The sequence below is a fragment of the Anolis sagrei genome, chromosome 3 (genome assembly GCF_037176765.1).
Source record: "Anolis sagrei isolate rAnoSag1 chromosome 3, rAnoSag1.mat, whole genome shotgun sequence".
Classification (NCBI taxonomy): domain Eukaryota; kingdom Metazoa; phylum Chordata; class Lepidosauria; order Squamata; family Dactyloidae; genus Anolis; species Anolis sagrei.
Window position 1 is genome coordinate 231,406,512 of NC_090023.1, and position 23,190 is coordinate 231,429,701.

The following is a 23,190-nucleotide window of genomic DNA, read 5'->3' on the forward strand; positions in this document are numbered from 1 at the left end:
ACAGGACTGCCTTCTCTTGTAAAATCCGGAAGGTCCTCTGGGGGAATTTACTTCAGCCAGCCAGAATTTGACTACCAGCTATCACCCATAGTAGGTTTTCATTGGCTGCTCCTACACTGTGTAATGATCTGCTGGAAGACCTTTGACAGACAGCTCATTGATCTTCAAAAGACTTATCTCTGCTGGCCTGTCCACTCAAGTTTAAACTGTAAACTTTAATTTTACATTATATTAGTATTGTGTTTTAATCTTTCTACTGTGTATTTTAATACATGTATTTTATATTTGAGATACAATGTTGGCTTTGGGTGTGCCTTTAAAATGTTCAACAGTTGTTTGAGATTTAATATTTTGATCTTATTTTTGAAATAACTACTTTGGCTTCCTTTCCATTTTGAATAACAGCACAAGGTTATTTAATATGTGAAACCAATATGGCTCAAGTCGTGCAATATTAGATGACTCAACCCTCAGATTGTCTTTATAGGCCCTACTTCTGTCCCCATGCAGCACCAGAAGTCAGATTGATGATGATCCAAGCTAGTTCTTTTTCCTTGGAGATTTCAGTCATGTGTCTTCTTTAGAAAGGCTAAATTTAGTCACTAGGTAGAGATGTTTGTTCTTTCGTTGTTCAGGTTTTTTAGCTATTACATGTGTATGATTTTGCTTCTTTAAGTGGTTTTAATTTCTGCCCCTGTCGATGGTTGTTTTGAAATATTTAATTGTTAGTCATTTAGGGGAGCCTTTAGGAATATAAATTATTATTTAAAGTGGGATGTAAAAGTATCTATAAATATAAGTTGACAAATAGTTAATCATGAATTGAGGCTTACTTCACATTGATTGGTTAACTGCTTGCTTGATATTTCCCTTCCTAATATCAGTAGATCTGATATTAAATTGTGGCAAAAGTTTGTTTGGTGGCAACGTATTATGTGACAGCTGCAAGAAGGGCATAATGGCTATAGTTATCTGCTGCTAAAAATTGGTTTAAGAAATTCTTTAGGGAGTTTCCTTGACAACTGATTCATGTACAAGAACAATTTAAAGTTATTTATCTTGAATGAAAGTTGCAGCTTTTATCAACCGGTATGTAACTCTTGTGATGGTTACTTCTATATTGCCCCATGAATAACACAATAGAAAGCAGAGACTAAATTGATAATAGAAAAGCAATATGTAATGACAGGATGATTTTACAGCAGACACAGTTTATGTACTTATGAAGTCATGGTAGACTTATCAACTGTTTCAGTCTTATTCTATATGGAACATGGATTTTAAGCATTATATAGCAAATGCTACACCATAGTGAAAGGGTCCAGTCCAGTCAGTGGTCAAATGCTGAGAGTTCAGTGAGCAAAGTCCAGGGATCAAGAGTCTATACTATAGTCAAAAGCCAGTCCAAAGATTCAAGGTTCCAGGGTTCCAAGAGTTCAGGAGACAGGTCAGGACACCAAAACTCCAGAAACTTGGGGGAAAAACCAGCAGCATCTACCACCAAGATAAAACAAATACTTTTCTCCCAAAGATCAGCCCTATGGTTAGCTCCTTAAATCCAGTAACTCCCATCTGCAACCTATCCCTTGCATGCCTCCACCCTTAATTGTTTTTATCTGTAAACTGTTACTTAGAAATTGCTTAGCCCTTTAGAACTAAGACTTACATTAACCCTTCCATCACCAACTGCTAGGTCTGCCACCACCAACCACAATCAACTGTGGGACATGACACAATTACAGTTTACCTTTTAAATATTGTGTCTTATTTTGTATGTAAGTGTGCATAAGCATGTAGGAAACAGATTAGATAGTAGTCTTGTGCTTTCGTATAGAATCGCTATCTGTTTCTGTTTGTTCCATTTGTATGGCCCCGTTTCTGTTTCCATCTGGTTCTTCCAAAAATGGGCACCTATACACATGAGCTTTTCTGTCCAAGGTCTGAAAAAATAAGAATTTTTGGACCTTGGGCAGCAAAGCGCCAGGGCCTGTCAGGACCTACAGCTCGGTTTGCTGTGTGCCCATCTGTAGGCCATGCCAGCCAGGCCTACGAGTGTTGAGTGTTCAGCAGTAGGCCTTGCCATCTGGGCCTATGAGTGCCAAGTGCTCAGCACTCATAGGCCTGGCTGGCAGGACCTACTGCCAAGTGCCAGGCCTGATCAGATGTAGGCTCTGGCTCGCAGGCCAACAGCTGAGTGCTTCACACTTGTAGGCTCAGCTGACAGGGCCTATAGCCTAGTGCCGATCCCACAGCATTGAGCACTCAGCAATAGGGCCTGCCAGCCAGGCCTATGAGCATCGAGAACTCAGTGCTCAGCTGTAGGCCCTGTCAGCTAGGCCCATGAGCATCAAGTGCTTGGCTATAGGCCCTGCCTGTCAGGGCCTACCTCCAAAGGGGCACAGCTGGGCCTACAAGCGTCAAGTGGTTAGTGCTCAGCTGTAGGTCCTGCCAGTCATGGCCGACATCTGAGCATGCTGAGTGTCTGGTTCCCAGCACTAAGCTATAGGCACTGGCTGGCAGGACCTACAGCCGGTGTACCAAAAATCAGCCAAAAAACCCAGCTACCGTTCACTCCTCCTTTTTTTGTTTGTTTATTGTTGATGTTTCTGTTTCTGAGGGGGTTGTACTGTTCCATGCCATCCGAATGGATGGATGGTACAAAAACACAAAATGAAACGGTAACCAGGCCCATGACTATTAGAGAGTACTTGTGTAATCTGAGTAAGAGAGAAAAAGACACTCAAAGTAACATGGGAGCAATGTATTTCCATAACATTTTGGGGATGTTCCATATATGGAACTCCTTGTATGGAAGGATTTATTTGAGAAAATTATGGGTAATTTGACACATATATGCATCTATTAGTTAATGTACTGTATACACACATGTGTAAGTAAAGTGCATGTATAAGTCAAAGACAGGTTTTGAGACCAAAATGATAGATTTTGATATGATATCACCCACGGATATGTAGAGGGTCATTCCATGAAGAGAAGAAAGTATGAATATCACCTTGACTACTGCCACCATTTCCTCATTAGGCATTCAAAAAGGCCAGAAGTTGTACCACAATGAAGAGAGCAAAATGGAGAGCTGCTTCTTTTAGATTCTTTCCTTTAACCATTCTCTCAGAGAAGAGGAAGGTTTGTAGATAAAAAATATATAGACTTATACATGAGTATATAGGGAAATAAGTACACAAAACAATACTGTCTTTGCAATAAGTGTTGTTAATGTGATTTTCCAGTCTCTAGTGGTTTCAGTATCAGATGGCTGATACATGTCTGGGATTCTGGGGCCCATTGGCATATGCACTATTTATGAATATAATATACACAGAGAGAGAATGTGACTGCATGTACATATGTGTGTACATACAAATGCAGGGCATGCCTGATTAATATTGCTTTAACTATCGGGGTTAGAGTTTAAATTGTGAGATGGACCTGTCCAACTCACTGTGTGACCTTGGATTGTCTCTTGTCTGACCTCACAGGGTTATGAATATCAAGTATATTGTCTTGATCTAATTGGAAGGAAGACTGGGTGTGAATATAACCTATAAATAGGGAAATAAATGATATACCACTGGAGAAGAGGAAGCAAAGTATCTTTGGTGTGGTGTCATATTTACTCAAGATATTTTCCCCAGGCAAAATTGGGTCTTCTAAATCCCAGATATTCTTGTAAAACACTAAATAAAAATACTTGTGACTTGGTTTAGTTTAGTCCCATCTCCAAGATATCTCATTACATGTATATGCAAGTGCTGGTATTCGAACATTTGGAAAAGAAAAACTAATATATGGAACACTTCCAGCCCCACGCATTTCAGGTATGTAATACTCAACCTATGTGATCAATCCTGCCCAGTGACCAAAGAGCAAAGTAGAGCAACGACAAAAGGAAAATGGTTAGAACATGGAAATAATGCTTTCGAGCCAGCAAGGAGGAGTCAATTGCTTGTCCCTTACTTTTGTGCATTGGGTCACACAAGTTGTGTCAGCAGTTTTCTACCTCCACCATCCATTTCCACAATTGTCAAAAGAAACTGTGGAGCAGAGATGAGCTTCAGTAGAGGAACAGCATGTTAACTGCAGCGATGTAGAGTGAAACTTGTTCTCGGAGCTTATATGCAGGAAAATTCAAGATTCAGAATGTCAGATGTGGGAATGTAAGGTGAAAGGCCATGTTGAACATAATTCCCTGATCACAAGCATGACTAAGAAGCATATTGGTTGCTGACAAAGACGACAGGAAGGGCTTGAAGAAGGAAAGATTAGAGGCTCTGTATTTGCAAGAATCCAATTACTAAATAATCCTTTCAGACTATGATATAATCCTCACTGCTGCTTTTTCATTAAAAAATAGCATAGCTTCTAGTCAGGCACTTCTAGAAAAAAAATCATTTTTATGTCCTTTCCCTAGGATGGTATTTATTCTTTTATTTGTTATGCTTTCATCCATCTTTGCTAAATAGAAATATTTTCTTCATTTGCATAAAATATTGAAGGCCTGTAAAATATTGATTCCAGTGAAATGGACAGAACTGGTGGTAGTTCTGGGAAACAATTTCCCAACTGAAGAGCACTTATTATACAGTACTATAGCAATCTGTTGTAGATTATGTAATTCTGTGAGATCAGGATTTGATTTTTGAGCTTCAGATAAACATTCAAGAGATCTGACCTCTTCTGTTTTTCTTGCTGAGGAAACAGATACACACTCTCAATCTCTCTCTTTATCTTGTAAATGTTTCATATTAGAAATGCAACCAAGAGAGTGAGGCTGGTTTCAAAACTGCTTTGATTTATTTGTCCTGTATTGATGGAACTGCCTCATATTGGCATAGTGGTAGTTCTTCAGATGATGATGATGATGATGATGATGATGATGTGTTTCTGGTTATTAGGTGATAGTGAACCTAATAGGAGAGATTGTCCAGAATTTCATGGTTGAGTATTCCCAATATGATTATGACACCCAGCTCTACCTCTTTAACTCCATTGAAGCCATATTGGTGTTAAACCAGTGTCTGGCATCAGTAGTAAAATTGATGAAGTCAAACCAAGTAAAGCTTAATCAGGACAAGACAGAGTGCTCTTTGTCAGTTGAAGGGAAAATCAGGGAATAGGGGTTCAACCTGTGACAGATGGTATTGCACTCTCCCTGATATTTCAGGTTTTCAAATTGGATTCAAATATGAGCCTAGATGTCCAGATTCTGGTAGCAGTCATGAGTGCTTTCACATACTTAAAACTGGTGCACCGGTTTGTGGCCATGGGAACACATGCCTTGATTACATCCCTATTGGATTACTGAAAAGCACTGTTATGTGTCACTGTCTTTGGATAGTGTTTAAAAACTTCATTGAGTCCAAAATGTTGCAGGCAGTATGCTGAGCTGGTTATCAGGAACACATAACTCCCACATCCTCATTGCTACTAGTCTGTATACAGGCTTATGTCTGTCTGTTTTGAGGTATTTGTGGGAGGGCATTTACTAGATCTTGCCACCCTGATAGACATGTTTGGTAAAGATATGGTAGCGAGCCTTCTCAGATTGTGGATTTCCTCCCACAGGAAGGTCTGTTGGCCATTCCTCTTCTCTTTCTGCCAGCTGGCAGATACCATCTCATTTAGGCCTAGCTTTGGTTTATAATACACATGACAAAGGGGGCTTTTAATGGGGCTGTTCATTTATCTTTTTATTATGTTTTATTTGTGTTTAAAACTTTTTAATTTTGTGTTTAATACAATTATTTAATTGGTTTTATAAAACATTGCACAGATGGTGTTTTCATTAGCTGTATCTTTCTTTTTTAATTAGGTGTAAGCCACCTCAGGTCCTGTGTAAAATAATTTTTCCACTGGGATTTGTTGTTAAATAAAAACAAACAGTCAAACTATACCAAAGGGTTGTTGAACTTAAAATATTATAGCAAAGGGAACCTGCATTGATCACAATATGTTGGGTGGAAATCAATTGCGATGGGAGACCACCTCAAGTACTTTAGGTGACTTATTAGTGAAGAGTGCTAACATGTCCTTTAATAAATAAGCATATTTTTTATGTTTTAGGAGCTCCCTTTTGCAAATAACCTGCTCCTCTCCTTATCTCATTCAAGTTTTTAACATTTTATCCTGCACATGTGGCCCGCCCACTGTCACTGTGATTGTGTTTCTCGTAATGTTATATTGTTAATATATTCATATGTTTTTATGTACTTATGATGTTGTTGCTTGTTGCTTATGTTTTGGTTTTATTTTGCTGTAATATGTTGTCTGGGCTTGGCCTCATGTAAGCCACCCCGAGTCCCCATTGAGGAGATGGTGGCGGGGTATAAATAAAGTATTATTATTATTATTATTATTATTATTATTATTATTTGTAATTCATCCAACTATGGTAATTTATGGACAAATAAAGTTTCTGAATTTAATTTAAAGGGCAAATATTTCCTCTTGCGATTTAGTTATAACTCAAAGAGGTGTCACTTCTGAACAGATAACAATACTGGAAGTATATTTCAGATGTTAGACAGGGACTTTACAATCCTGGAATAAAATCTGCCAATAAAACTTTGGTGCTCTGCTTATTCTAAATTTTATGATGAGCTCCTGGCACTCAGACTTTTATGCATTTTTAACTCCAGTGTCCTTTCACATGGGGAATCATACAAAGATAAAATTGTTCTATTGGAAGGATCCCCGAGGGGTGTCTAGTCTAACTGTAAAGGGAGTGAATACTTACATAAGCAACAAGTGCAAGTTCGTTATTGTTACTTATTGTGCCACAATAACAACATCTTGCATCTCTGAACATGTTGTTTATTTGGAGGTGATAACTTAAAGTGAAAATAGGGCAGTAGACTAATTATGCAAGCAGAATTAGTACTGGATACTGATTTCCCTTTGAATTCTCATTTAATTTCCTGACCTAATATGCAAATGAAGCTATATTTCACACTTCTCCACATTTTGCAGCACAGTTCTTGTTTAAACAAGAAATAAAAATCAGTATTTGGTCTCTAGGAATAGGTTGCATCTTTTTTCACAGCAGATAAAATGCTGGTATTCATTCTTGTGACTTGATAATATTTGGAGGTTGTAAGTGGTATTGCTAGCCACTTACAAGAATTCTGTTGAAGCCCAGTATTATGCCAGAGATGAATTAAGGGCTGTTTGTTAGTTCATATACACTATTTGTTATAAAATAAGAAGAGTCCAGTTGTGTTTTTAAGCACAGAAATGGATGCATGACTTATGCACAGCAGATGCATCCACCAACTGTTGTCGCAGTACAGGTTGATCATCCCTTATCTGGAATTCCAAAATCCTCCAAAGAAACCCCCCAAATTGTCCACAAGGCTCACTGAGATAGTGGCACCTTTGCTTTCATCTATAAAATTATTTAAAATATTGTGCATAAAATTACTTTAGAGCTATGCTTATGAAATTGATATGAAACATAAATGATCTTCATGTTGAGATTTGAGTCACATCTCCAACATAACTCATTATTTATGAATAAACAAATATGACTATTCCAAAATCCATATATATATATATATAAATTGAAATCCAAAATGCTGGTACCAAGCATTTTGAATAAGGGATACTCAATTTATATAATGTTCTTGGAGAATATATATTAGTGGGAAGTAGTTATTTCTTTATCTTTCTAGTGAATGCTGCCATAGGTATATTATGTCTGTTTTTTATTTTGTATCTTTGAGTATCTACCTTACAGTGATTGTGCTTGTTCATGTCATGGTGGTTTTGTGACATTTAGATTCTTCATACCAGATAAGCACAGTGATTTCATGGAGGCAGACACTGAAGAGTGCTATTGATTATTATGGAGACAGGGCATTTTAATCAATCTATTTAAGTTGTCACAGTGATTCAGTATAATAATGTGTTTATTCTCTGTGAGACAGCTGCTGATGTTCTAAAGTGGTAGAATAATGAGTTGGTTCTAATGATGCAGCTACCTCATGGAAAAGTGTCTAGTGTTTTTGTATGCCAGATAAAAATAAAAACTGCTAACCATGTGGTTTAGCATGAACACTTTTTGTGTTGCACAGCCTAAGAGGGTAATGTCCCAGAGTGATTAAGTCAAACCAGATGGTTATCAGCCTTCTGACATTGCCACCATTGTGTACAATACAGCAATGCTAAACAGATTTTTGGCAGTTTCTGCAAGTAGACTGTTTAAGTTTAACACATGACCTAAACTATAAAACCCAGGCCATGTCATTTTTCCAGTTAAGAAGAATAGTATCTATGATTCAGAAAATTTACTGCAAAAATCTTGCAGGGAGCACTGTGGGGAAAATAACAGATTGGGAAGCCAGTGAGAAGAGGAGTGTCTTCCTCAGTAGGCTGTGTTTGGGACCCATATTTATCTTCATTTTGTGACCAATTGTTTAGCAGAAGTATTTTTCTACACGTTAGTTTGTGCATTTATCCTAGCGCTTCCAGATGTATATTGTAGTATAGAAGGAATCCCATTGTGGTGCTGTAACTTTGTGGGAATTGATTGTAACTATCAGTGACCACTTGCAGTTAGCTATCTGCCTCAGTTAGTTCCTTTCATGTTACTCAGCCACACTTGCCTTTATTAGAGGCAAACATTGGCAACAAACGCAGCTTTTTAAAATAACTGTATATTTGTGATGTCTGCTCTTGTACTGGTGAGTTCTGTGTCACACACTTCAGAGAGTCACAAACATCCTGTGAATACAAAAACAAATTCTACAGGGGAAGAACTAGCTTTTCACTGTTCTGTTGCTATATATGCCTTATGTATGAGCTGAATGGCTGTAGAAATGAGGAATAGCTTTATATGTCTATATGATTGCTTGGCTTCGTGAAGAGAAAAGAAATGGATTAGTAATAGCAGCAGTTGCAAGTGTTCCTGTGATTGGATCTCATTAGTGATTGGTGAATGAGTACTTGAGAGAGAATGTTGCCACGGAGGCATTCTTCTGTTTCAGTTTTTGAGCCTAGCTCCCAATTCACCCATTCATAGCTTCTATGATATATCTATTTTCTGTTCTTCATCTGCACTTCTAATGCAGTGGTTGTGAAACCATGTTGTACATCTTCTTGATACTGAAGATTTGCTCCATTGCATACACATAAAGCCCCTGCTGAAAAATGCTGAAACGTGATCATATTTTCTTGCATCGCTGTGAGACAGGGAAGGAGGAAAATTGAGGGTTTTTGAGAAGGTTGCTATCAGAGGTTCTCCATTTTCCCCTTTATTCCAGCCAGGAAAGAAGAAGTTGACCGAAGAAGTACAGTTATCCCTTCACATTTGTGGTTTTGACTTTTATGGACTTTATTAAAAATGTTTTCTCTAGGAATCTGTAGGTCCTTCAGTGTGACTCTTTGTTCAACTCGAGTCATGTTAGAGGACCTAGAGATTTAAAAACACCTTTGTGGGACACTCTACATTCTTTAATGAGATTCTGTGGTCAGCTTCCGTTGAAATTGACCATAGAGTTGTGGAGGAAGACCTATAAATTCTTAGAGAGGTGTTTTCTCTGGTAAAAGCGCTATAATTTATTTATTTTGAGACCATCTATGATGGAGTCAAACTTCAGAAAAAGAGATTCCACCTAAACATTATGAAGATCTTCTTGATGGTTAGAACTGTTCAACAGTGGAATATACTGCAGAGGGATATAGTAGAATTTCATTCTCCAAAAGTTTGCAAGCAGAGGCTGGATAGCTACCTGTGAGGATGCTTTGATTCTATGGTTCATAGAATCATAGAACCATAGAGTTGGAAGAGATCTCATGGGCCATCCAGTCCAACCCCCTGTTCCTTCATGACGGGGTTGTACTGGATGGCCCTTGGTTCTCCTCCAACTCTATGATTCTGTGTTTGCATCTGAATAGCCCCAAAAGGCAAAAAGAAGTGCAAGAATAAATCAGAGAAATAAATTAAATTCACTTCTTCCACATTGACATTGTAGGTAAGGAAAATAAAGAAATAATAGTTTGTTAATTGTATTTTTGAAGGCTTTCATGGCCGGAATCACTGGGTTTTTGTAGGTTTTTCGGGCTGCATGGCGATGTTCTAGAAATGTCAGGAGAGAATGCTTCTAGAACATGGCCATATAGCCCAAAAAACCTACAACAACCCAGTTTGTTAATTATCTCTATTGTTCTTAATGCCAATATTTTTTAGAAGACTAATTGATTAATGGCTATCTATAATAAATCCTTTGTGTTTCTATCAGCAGGAAATAAATACCTTGACTATGGAGTTGAAACCATGAAGAAGAATCAGAAAGAATAATAATGTTTTTCCGAAATCGTTTCCTGTTCTTGTTGGCTGTGGCAGCCTTATTAGCTGTTCTGAGCCTTAGCCTACAATTCTGTAAGTATACTGTATTTCCTTATATTATAGATGAAGATTCTATAGTTAATCTATAGTTCATCAACTTTCCAATGGGTGCTGTGCAAATCCCGTGTGGCATATATCAATTTGATACTCGTCTTGTCTTCCTGCAACTTTTCTTCATAGATCAAAAAGCAAGGAATTAGATCCCTGATTCCCGGTGTGATTTAAAATTCAAATCAGAATGTACATGGTGGTAAGCTGGTGACAATGGAGAAGGGAGAAGCCCGCTAATAGAGAAGGGTGGTGAGAGTATCAATCAATCAATGATTTATTACGGTCTATGACCAGCACAACATAGAATGGGGCACAGGTGCCCGAGGGGAATCGCAGTAGGGTGGTGAGAATATAGAGTTGATTGCAGTTTGCAGTTAGGCAATCCCTTGTAGTCCAAGGATGATTGTCCTCTAAGATCAGTGTTCTGGTAGTGGGTCTGTAGGTAACTGTCTTGATCTGCATCTCCTCCCACAGTGAGGGCATTGGTTTCCAGGTGGAAGGCGGTCCCAGTTGGGGGCTCGATGCACCTTCTTCTTGGCACATTTCTCTCTTTCACCCTCCATTCATGCCTCTTCAAATTCTACAGCACTGCTTGTCACAGCTGACCTCCAACTGGAGCGCTCAAGGGCCAGGGCTTCCCAGTTCTTGGTGTCTATGCCAGAGTGTTTAAGGTTGCTTTTGAGCCCATCTTTAAATCTCTTTTCCTGTCCTCCAACATTCTGTTTTCCATTCTTGAGTTCAGAATAGAGCAACTGCTTTGGGTGACCGTGGTTGGGCATCTGGACAACATGGCCAGTCCAGCAGAGTTGATGGCAGAGGACCATCGCTTCAATGCGGATGGACTTTGCTTCTTCCAGCATGTTGACATTTGTCCGTTTGTCTTCCCAGGAGATTAGCAGGATTTTTCCGAGGAAAGCATACGAGAAGCTGAGCCTGTCATTGAACATTGAGAAAACCAAAGTCCTCTTCCAGCAGTCACCAGTCTGATGGAATCATTCCAGGAGTTGCATGTGACGTCTGGACTCTGTCCACGTCTTGCAGACGTATAGCAGGGGTGGGAGGACAAAAGCTTTATAAACAAGCACCTTGGTATCCCTACGGATGTCCCAGTCCTCAAACACTCACTGCTTCATTCGGAAAAATGCTGCACTCGCAGAGCTCAGGTGGTGTTGAATTTCAGTGTCAATGTTGACTTTTGTGGAGAGGTGGCTGCCAGAGTAGTGGAAATGGTCAACATTTTCTAATATTACACCATTAAGCTGTATTTCTGGCATTGGAGAGAGATTGACTGGTGACTGCTGGAAGAGGACTTTGGTTTTCTCAATGTTCAATGACAGGCACAGCTTCTCGTATGCTTCTGTAAAGGTGTTTAGAATGGCTTGTAGGTCTTCTTCTGAATGCGCACAGATGATGTCATCAGCATACAAAGTTGGGGCAATAACACATCCCTGTATGACACCTGATTCCACCTTAAATGGGTCACGTTGGGAGCCATTGCTGTCCAAGACTGTTGCCATCATGTCATCATGGAGGAGCAGCAGGATGTTCACAAATTTGTTAGGGCTCCTGATTTTTTGGAGGATGGTCCAGAGAGTGCTGCAATTCACTGTGTCGAATGCCTTTGCAAGGTCAATGAATGCCATGTACAGTGATTGATTTTGTTCCCTGCATTTTTCTTGGAGCTGTCGTGCAGTGAAGATCATGTCCACTGTTCCTCTGCAGGGGCGGAAGCCATTCTGGGATTCTGGGAGGGTGTCTTCTGAGAGGGGCAGAAGGCGGTGTGCAAGGATTCTTGCGAGGATCCTTGCAAAGGTTAGAAGGGAGATACCTCGATAGTTTCCACAGTCTGTTCTTTCCCCTTTTTTGAAGAGGGTGATGATGATGGCATCCTTGAAATCTGCTGGGTTTTTCTCGATCACCCACACTTTTTCAATGAGCTGGTGGAGTTGTGTCAGCTCAGGGCCTCCCTCTTTAAAGATTTCAGCAGGGACTAGAAAGTGCATGAACGCAAAAGGGAGGCCACTTTTATTCCAAACACCTCCCTTTTCCCCAGTATTCTTTTAACTTTACAAACTATACAAAAATAGTAATGTAGCTTTTAATACTTGCTCTCTCCCCCCCCCCCCCCCCCCGCTCCCGGCCACCCAACTGATATATGGGCTCTGGGTGAGCAAGGAGGGAATCAACAAAGGAGAAGGTGGCTACAACTGATGTTTCTGGGGTGGCAAGGAGCCCTGCTGAAGTATAGTGTGCTGGCTTTGCCCTGTCTACCAGCTTGACATTGGGGAAAGGCCAGTGATAGGCCCTGCCCTTCCCACAGCCCCCACTTAGGATCCTCCTCCACTGGTGATGCTTGGAATGGGCAGCCCTGTAGTCTAGCACAGAAGCCTTTCATTGGATGGCCATGCACCCAACACTGCATGCCTGCCTCCTTGGTGGGTGTAGACAGAAGGCAGAAGTCGCTATGCGGTCCACCCAGAATTCTTTGGAGGCTCACATATGGCCTGCAGGCCATATGTTATGTACCCCTGGTTTAAGTAAAAGTGGATAATTTCTCCCAAAACTATCCAGATTTTTAAAGTTAAAATTATTTCTGAGTTTTAGGAGAAATTTCTTTGTTTTAGGAAATGTGTCTTGAAAAAAATCCCTTTGACTGGTATGTGCTAACACATTTTTCCTGTTCTTTAAGACAATGTCATTTTCTTTTAAGTCACCCTGAACAAAGTTGCTGTCCATGTAATAGCGTTGTAATAACCTGTATAGTCCATCTTGCATGGTTTCATTCATTGTAGGTATTATCAAAGGAAAAGGAAAAAGTCAATATACAGCTTTGCTCAAGCCACTTTCCTGCATTTCTTTTGATCATTTAGCCACAGTGATCTAACAAATCAGACTTTGAGCAAGTGAATGAGTTTTGAATTTGTCTTTTCACATCGACTCACTTATGCAATTATAATGTTTCCTATATTATAAATAAAGTCTCTTAAATGTATTTCTGTATATTCTATGGGATTTATTTTGCTAAAATCCTTTAATATGTTTTAAGCATATATCAGCTGAAAATAAACATGATGACCATTATGAATAAGCTAATTTAAAAGGTATTTTACAATATTTCACAACTCTGTTATCCCTAAAATAAATATATTTAGATTCATCCTTTATATTTTGGAAAGCTGAAAAAGATACTTTATCTTATTTTTTTTTAAAAGTCAGTGTGATTCTTAATTTTTTAAAAAATTAAACCGATTAGAGACAAAAGAGAAGATTCATGCTCTTATTTATATTGGATTGTAGTTGTGGAATTTGCTGTTTATACTTCCAACACAACCTCCTTTTCCGGGATTGGCAGTATTTTTTTTCCAGTAAAAGTGATGTGCTCATATGCTGGCTTTAGCTGACAAGATGTGTGTACGTGGCTTAGGAACAAATGACCTCAGGATTTTTTTTTCATGATTAGTTGAAACAGTGGTTAATACTGTTGGTCCAGTCTATAACTTTTGTCACTTCAAAAGGTTTTATTTTGAAAGAGACCTGTGTTTTTGTTTTTGTTTTTTTGGAGGGTATCTTCATTTGTATGTTATAAACTATTTTGATATAACATACACATACACAAACACAAATTGTATTATGCTGGTGAGCCTTATCTGATCATTAGTTATGATATGCAGATAAATGAATAAAACAAATCAGCTGGTTGACTATTGAAATCTCATTATATACAGATTTCATCACTTGTACTTTAAAACTTGGTGGTACAATATGAGTATTTCTTCACATGGCAAACCTGTGGTGTATTGGCTACACTGTTTGAAAGGAAGATTTTGGTTTTCTGAATGCTTTGGTTTTGGAAACTGCATTCTCGAGATTTTAAGTTATATAGATATTCATTGCTGATGATTTTACTATATTTAAATAAATACGTTATAATTGTATGGAGATATTCAGATATCTCCAATTGCTATTTTTAATTAGTCTGTTTTAGTTTTGTTATTCACTTAAAAAAGTAAATATTTCATTATTTGGAGGGTTGATAAACTAAATAAATATTTTAGGAATGAAAAGAGATTTTTAAACAAAGAAACAATTTCAGAGAAATAATATTTATAGTGTTTCCAGTAATAACCATTCAGTTTAAGTTCATGAAAATAAGTTGATCTGATCAGCTCAGTAGCTTTTAACATGCCTTATGGCCTCATCACACTAGAGAATGAATCCATTTTCAATCCGGTTGCTGCCTCTTGCATAATTATGGGTTTTGTAGTTTAGGGAATAACCTTTAACAGCATTTAGAATTCTCAGCCAGAGTGCTCTAATTCCTCATAAAACTACAAAATGTAGGGTTTCATAGGATGGAACCATGACAGTTAAAGTGGAATAATAGTGCTATTATTCTGTGGTGCAAATGTGCATCTAGCTGTATGAACCTAGGAATGTATTGTAGCAGACAAGGCTTTGGGAATATGGATGTACAGTTACAGTGGCTCATATCTCCTTCATCAGGTGCCCTGTGCCCCAGTATGATAAATTTGAATGCATTTCTGTAAAGGTGTAATTCAGATTACACATTTTTTAGGTGTAACACCCCTTTCAGCCCACTGTCGAATATTCTCTTCTTGAACTGACTGAGTTATTCTTGTCAGTGGTCTTGGGGTTCCCCTGGCATGTCATGCTGGGGATTCAACACCCATGCTGGGAATCTTCTGTTAAGAGAAGCCCAAGACCTCATGTACTCCAGGATAGCCACAGAGCTGCCACAAATAATTAACCAAGCAGCCTTACTTTCTAGTGAAATGCATTCCACAGTCACAGTCTCACCATCTAAAAGGTCTTCTTCCAAGTTTCCCTCCCCATGCCCTGACTTCTGCTAGAAGGTGGCTTCTGATACAGATAGGAATTAATCTTTTTTTCTTTGACAGAAGTGTACTGAAGGGCACAGCTAATCCAACACTATTTCAGTATCCTGTCTTTGTAATTCATGTGGTGGCCCTGACATTTTTATTGACAATTCTTATTGTCCACCATATGGACCAGCTGGAATCTTACCCAGATCAGATAGGTCTCATTAAATGAGACTGTAAAAACCATAGTTTTTCATCTTCAAAGGAACAGATGTTTTGCATCATGATTGCCAAACTATAAACAAACTCGCATCCCCCTAGTATCTTCACTCTGCAAATTCTACTTGACTTTTCATTCAGTGTTAAGGCCAGGCTGGTGGTATTTTTCTCTCTCAGTCAACCAGGAAACCTGATTCTAATTCTGTTTGCTCTCAGCTAAAAGTAATTAAGAGTAATTATTATTATAGTTGTTCAGACTACACTTTTTGTACCTTTATTGTATACAAGCTTGGCATACTTGCATTGCTAATACAGTCCAATTAAAGTCAGCTGGATAAATCATTTTGAGTCTCATTAGTTTGGCTTATACTGAGAATACTTTTATAGTGACAAATGTTTACATAAGCTTATAATGAAAAACAGCTTTCAGAGTAGTTTGGATTCTGACATCTCAGAAATAATTACTTCCAAGATTTGTGTAGTCTAATATTTTAAAAGATAAGACTGAAAGCCAGATGTATTCTTACTGACAAAGCTGTAATATTAAACTGAAAGCAGTGGAGTAATATGTTAGGAAGGCTAAGCATTTTAAAATTTATGATAAAGATAAAAACGTCACATTTTAGAACTATGAAAAACGTAAATGTGACCATAACCCACTTTGTTTTTAACTACGACCTTTTCTATTTGCACAGGAGTGGGTAATATATGCTTAGGGCAAATCATATTATTTCCTAATTTTTTCCCCACCTGTTGTAGATTTTGCTGTACTGTTGCTTCTTTGTGGTCTCTGTGACACACACAAATGGGTTTTCTGTGCCTGTGTAGGGAGTGTTTCAAAACTTACTAGAGGTATTTTGGTGCTTTGCTGAAAGCCCCACCCAAATCTCTCTTTCTTTTCATCCACTGGAGAATCACCGTCAGTCTGGTGCCTTCTGGATGTTTTATCATATTTCTGATTGACTTTGAATTGACTCAGCTTTGCACTAAGTTTTCATTTTGACTTGTTGTTTGATTGCATTGTCTTCTTCATTTTACCAGGTTTGTAGTTATTGTTCGTTTACTTAATCTCCTCTTACATTTTGGTGGTCACACTTTGTAGCCATCTCTGTTGGCTTATGGCTATCCTTTAAATGTTACACCTCCTGCAGAGAAAAATATCATAGAGGGATGGAGTGCCCTTTTTGTCTCACAGAGAGCCACAATGTGGGTGCCTGAACCCATTGCTAAACCTTTACTCCACAAGTTTTTTGAAATATTATTTGTGTTGGGACTACAACAACCACAATAAGTGGTTTTAATTGTTTAATTTTTTAATGATTGTTTTAATGTCTTTGTGTATATATTTTTACTGTGTATGGAATTGAATTGCTGCCTATATATGTTAGTTGCTCTGAGTACCCTGAAGGGTGAGAAGGGCGGGGTACAAATATGGTAAATAAATAAAAATTTAAATACATCTACCATTGATGCTGCAGTTTCCTAGAAGATGAGTGTTATTAGTCTTGTTGGCATTGGGAAGAGACTCATCACTCAGTACAGTCATTACTACTGAGGCATTTTCAGTCTCCAAGAACTTGTTATTCTTGTCCACCAAAAAATACTTCTGTCTCATCCCAAAGACTCTCCAAATGGATTGCAATGATTATTTGCCTGGTTTATAAACTTGCTGGTAAGCAACTTCTTGCTCAGAGGACCAATCCTTTTAGGGTAATGGTAGTGTTGGACCTTTTTGAGATGTGTACCTCTGCTTGCCACTTATAAGACTGCTACATAGTCCTAGCCTTTGATGTTCATTTTGGATGAAAGATCGAACAGTAGGCTTTGGGCAGAGACTGAATTGGGTGGGGGGTGTAGGACACCCCCTTCCTCTGGTTATTAACTTGCTAGTCTCCTATTTGTGTGAGTCACAGAGACCATGGAGAACAGGTTGCTTGTTCATAACCGTTTTTAGTGGTTGTGTGTGAACTCTCACAACCCTGCCCATCATTCCTTTGTAGTATCTTGCCTCAGCTGCTGCTTTTGACATAAAAAAACAAAACAAAAAACAGAGGGATCAGGTGGAGAAGTGTGCACTTAGGATGCATAAGGTTGAGAGAGTATGACTTGTGCAAAGTCACCTAGTAGGTTTCTGTGGCTAAGTGGGGATTCAGACTCTGGCCTCCAGAGCTGTAGTGCAGTGCTCAAACCACTATACCACGCTGCCTCTTGTATATGTTTTTCAGGAAAATTTATAAGGGACACAATCAGAGCTTAACTGTCACAGCTCAGACAAAAAACTGGATTTGCTCTTCGTTTCTTATGATTAACTGTTTTCTTTGGAAAACATTCTACACCTCCTATTGTGGGCCTCCATGTGCATCTCATGGTTTTAAGGATGGTTCTCCACCTTCCAGCTTTTTGTTTGGTGACAGAGGAATTGCAGTGAGGAGCGAAGAGGATCACACTTCTGTCTTCTGTAGCCAGTGTCTTGCATTTTATCTAGTAACTCTGTGATGCATTGCTATAGTCTCCCTCATTTGAATATGTGTAGATATAAGGAACAAACAGGTAACAAAATATATTTAGTTGTCAGCACCAGACGGCCAATTCTCTCACACCAGAAACGACTTGCAGTTTCTCAAGTTGCTCCTGACACGACAAACAAACAAGCACCAGAAATGATTTGGTCCGTCAAAATCACTGTTGGAAGTTGCTTCCATGATTACTCAAAGCATAAAAATACGACAGGAAGAAGTGATGAGCAAATAGAGCACAGTTATTTTTTGCCTTGTGAATAAAAAACACCACATTTTCTATGTAGCTTGGAAGCATAGCTGCAATGTGCCAGTTTGTTTCTTGTTTCTGATACTTTTTTCTCTGCTTTGATGTTTACATTGGCAGGATGCCTGTTGCTTTCTATTAAGCATATGTTTTGATACAGTATGTTTCATGACTTCAGCACTATCACAGCAGTTGGCTTCTGTAGGTGGTTTGCATGTCCACTGTGACCCTAATTGTAGTGGAATCTATTTAGACTTGTTTTAATTGAATTTTCTCATGTCTTTTCTTAATCATATTTTATATTTTTCTCGAGATTATAGGACCTGTTTTCGGAATTCCACGTTCTTTGACTCATAAATATCTTAATGTGATGACAGATTCATATTCATTTTCTGTAACATAAGTTCCATTGTTTTGGGGAAATAGACTGTATTAAGCTGGGAGATTTGACACAGCTTTACATGATGTGTTGGTCCGTCCACTGCCGCAAATTACAGTTGTATCCATCGTAGCTTTCCAGTAAATATACATCTGAAGGCAATTCTAAATGAATAATTTGTAGACCACATCCAAAGATGATCTCTGAGCTGCAACTGTCTTGCAGTTCAACTTATAAAATGGTCTGCAAGCAATTGAATTTATTGAATTCTAGGAAAATATTTTCAGATTACTGTAAAATGTAAGTCTCCTTTGGGCAAGATAAAGCACAGTATAAATAAACATGATAAACACAATAACAAACATAACAATAATAGTAATAATAATAATAATGATAGTAACTGTCATAACACCGTTGCTCAGATGATTCATTGGAACTTGTGCCACAAATAACATCTGCCTGCAACAAAGAACTGGTGGGATCACAAGCCGGAAAAAGTTACAGAGAACACACCAAACTCCTCTGGGACTTCTGAATTCAGACAGACAGAGTTCTGGAGCACAACACTCCTGACCTCACAATCGTGTTAAAAAACAAAGTATGGATCGTCGATATCACAATCCCAGGTGACAGCAGGATTGCAGAGAAACAACTGGAAAAGCTGACACAATATGAAGATTTAAAGATTGACGGCAAATATTCTAGCACAAGCCAGTAAAGGTGGTCCCAGTGGTGATCAGCACACTAGGTATAGTGCCTAAAGACCTTGGCCTGCACTTAAACAAAATTGGCGCTGACAAAATTACCATCTGCCAGCTGCAGAAGACCACTTTACTGGGAACTGCATGTATTATTCGCCAATACATCACACAGTCCTAGACACTTGGGAAGTGTCCGACGTGTGATCCAATTCAACAGCCAGCAGAGTGTCTGCTGTGGACTTGTTGTGTTTCAAATAATAATAATAATAATAATAATAATAATAATAACTGTCATTATTGAAATATTACATCAGAATTAGCATGAGGCTTGGATTATTTGAAGGAGGCACAGCATTATATCAATCTTTTTGATAGCCAGACACTCCTGCTGTATAGATTATTTCTCTATAATCATCTCTGGCGTTGTCCATAGATGCCTCCTAGGTCATGTGGCCGGCATGATTACATGAAGCGCTGTTACCTTCCTGCCAAAGTGGTACTTATTAATCTCACATTTGAATGTATTTGAACTGTTAGGTTGGCAGAAGCTGGGGCTAACAGCTGGACTCACCCCATTTGCGGATTCAAACCGCCGACCTTCAAGGCCTCAAGTTCTGCAGCTTAGCGGTTTAATCCGCTGTGCCACCACAGCCCCATGAAATGTATTTACTGTATATACTCGAGTATAAGCCTAGTTTTACAGTCCCTTTTTTAGGCTGAAAAACTCCCTTTGGCTTATACTCGTGTCAAGGTTATTTATTATTTTACTCTGTTATTAATATTATTTTATTACATTTATTATCTTACTCTATTATTACATTTACATTAATTTACCCTATTATTATTATTACATTTATTATTTTACTCTATATATTAGTTTTTATTACCTTTATTATTTTACTCTATTATTATTATTATTATTATTATTACATTTCCATTATTTTACTCAATTATTATTTTTATCACATTTATTATTTTGCTCTCTTTATTATTATTGGAAGGATGCATAAGCACATTTACATTGAAGAAGGTTAAAATAATGGTTTAATCAGAGTTGGACACTCTTACTTTAAATTACAGTTTTATGTAAATATTCAAAAACATTTAATGTAATTTTATTGGTATCTATTTTTGTTTTGAAATTTACCAGTAGCTGCTGCATTTCTCACCCTTGGCTTATACTCGAGTCAATACATTTTCCCAGTTTTTTTGTGGTCAAATTAGGTGCCTCGGCTTATATTAGGGTTGGCTTATACGGAGTATATACAGTACCTTAACAAATACATGTATTCTAAACCTACAGGATTAGTATTTCTCTCTGCTCTAGCAGTTATCTTCTAGGGTTGTTTCACCCACTTCTTTGCTTCCTAGAAATATTTTCTACACCCATGATGTAGGCTAAAAGTTAGTTTATAGCTATGAGTGTTTAGTTGTTGTCAAAACAACAGTGTCCATACACAAGAGAAATTCAAGGGATCTGCCGTGCTTGTAAAAGTATAGCCTACCCCCTCCCTTCCTGCCCCACTAGTAACATGGACATTGTTGAAAATAACCTAGGAGAGGGGAGTCAGTAACAGTTTTAGAAAAAAGAAGAGGGGCAGGAGGAAGTGGAGGAAAGGTGTGGCTACGTACTGAATGAAAGCACTCCACACTATGAGATTATGTTAAGAGTTTGGTACCCTAAAAATCAAATATTCTCTTTCCTAAACATTGTCTAGCACCTTTCTATTTTTCTTCCAGCCTTCATAGTAAGGCATAGGTTGAAATTTATTGTACAATTTACTCACTCGTTTCCTGCACTAATCTTTCTGTTGCTAAGCACCCAAACTCTTGATTTGCAGCACTGTTATAAGTGTATAGCTACTTTCTTTCTGCAGTCAGGTTTTTACATGCCTCCTTCTCCACTACTTCATTAATATACCATGTCCCCTGCTGTCTGTCATCCTTCTGCTTGACTACATTAAGTTTCTGTACTCATTCTCTAATCACTCATGCTGGCAGATGTTGCATTAGCACTTAGAATTAGCAACAGACCCTCATATAGTTATGCTTCTAAGTATCTACAGATATTTTGGATTTCTGACTTTCTGATGTTTCAGCTATTGAAACAATGACTTCTGTAAAGTCTCTATTTAGGAATATAGAAAGGCTATGAGGACCTCTCAATCCTATCGGGGAGAAAGAGGGGGAGAAACATATTATTTAAAATACATATTTTCTAGTGAAAATTCAGCTCTTTTCATAAAATTATATTCATTGTGTTTTACAGTAAATGTAAAGCAAATATGTAAGCCAAAATAGCATATGTATCAGAAAGACAAATATGTAATTGTGTATTAAAGACATAAGTTTTCTATTCTTCCAGTAAAAACATGTCTGTGAGATTTCAATAATATCATTGGAATTATTTTTATATAATCAAAAATTTATCATGTTAAGACAGGCTCATACAGAAGAAAATGAATTTGAGAAAACATCTGCAGTGATGATTGAAACTTAAATACGTTGTTTCTATGATGGTTTGTTTGAACACTCAGGCTTATATCCTGTTACAACTCCCAAATAAGTATATAGACGTACCATAAATTATGAATTGAGTTGGAAATTTGCTAATGAGTAGGAACAACTTAATTATTTTGTTGCTAAAGTTATTGATTTAAAGTTTAAATTCTAGCATTAATGCATTGCTGTAATTAAGTTATACATTAATTAAATCAATTGTGTCATTATAAAGAAGTCCACAAATTATCATATTAATATGAGAAGACAAGAAAGGCTCACTACAGTCTAAAACTATAGAATCATAGAATCAAAGAGTTGGAAGAGACCTCCTGGGCCACCCAGTCCAACCCCCTGCCAAGAAGCAGGAATATTGCATTTAGATCACCCCTGACAGATGGCCATCCAGCCTCTGTTTAAAAGCTTCCAAAGAAGGAGCCTCCACCACACTCCGGGGCAGAGAGTTCCACTGCTGAATGGCTCTCACAGTCAGGACGTTCTTCCTCATGTTCAGATGGAATCTGCTTTCTTGTAGTTTGAAGCCATTGTTCCGCGTCCTAGTCTCCAGGGAAGCAGAAAACAAGCTTGCTCCCTCCTCCCTGTGGCTTCCTCTCACATATTTATACATGGCTATCATGTCTCCTCTCAGCCTTCTCTTCTTCAGGCTAAACATGCCCAGCTCCTTAAGCCGCTCCTCATAGGGCTTGTTCTCCAGACTCTTGATCATTTAAGTCAGATGGTTGTGAACTGAAAAACTGAAATGGATTAAAAATGGTATTACATTTCATACCCAAGACCATTTCTTTACCTATTAGATACTCCTTTGAGATCTTCACTGTTATTTTATTTTCTAATAGGTTAGAAAAGGACTGTTTGAAAATACCCATTCATTATACAATAGAGTCGCTTATCCAACATAAGTGTTGCATAATAAGGAGGGATTAAGGAAAAGTTTATTAAATGTCAAATTACATAATGATTTTACAAATTAGACACCAAAATTATTTATTTGTTTCAAGCATTTTTACCCTCAAGTTGCCTGTGGGCTGAGAGGGGCAGTATAAAAATGTAGCAAATAAATAAATAATAAATACCCCGTCCTTCTCCCCTCCGAGGGGGACTCAGGGCGGCTTTACAATAGGCAACCATTAGATGCCGAACATCAAATTAAACAATCATAGTTAAACAACAATTTAAAACAATTATAAATATTCAAAAATTTACATTTAATGTTTTTTAAATTCCACCAGTTAAAAATCATGATCCAAAACATGTTTTACAACAAATCAACAGAAGAGCATTTCAATACACGGTAACATTATGTAGCAATTACTGTATTTACGAATTTAGCACAAAAACATCACAATGTGTTGA

General features: G+C 37.9%; 1 protein-coding gene across 3 annotated transcripts in view; it reads left to right on the forward strand.

Moving 5' to 3' along the window:
* PXYLP1 (2-phosphoxylose phosphatase 1) overlaps positions 1-23,190 on the forward strand; it is an 86,478-nt gene that overhangs the window by 25,003 nt on the left and 38,285 nt on the right. Inside the window, exon 2 of one of the 3 annotated variants that reach the window (XM_067465959.1) lies at positions 10,265-10,396. In XM_067465959.1, coding sequence (XP_067322060.1) covers positions 10,318-10,396 — 79 coding nt within the window. In that variant the 5' untranslated portion in view covers positions 10,265-10,317. Of the gene's footprint in view, positions 1-10,256; positions 10,397-23,190 lie in introns of all 3 variants that reach the window. The other 2 variants (XM_060767904.2, XM_060767905.2) reach the window with 2 other exon arrangements.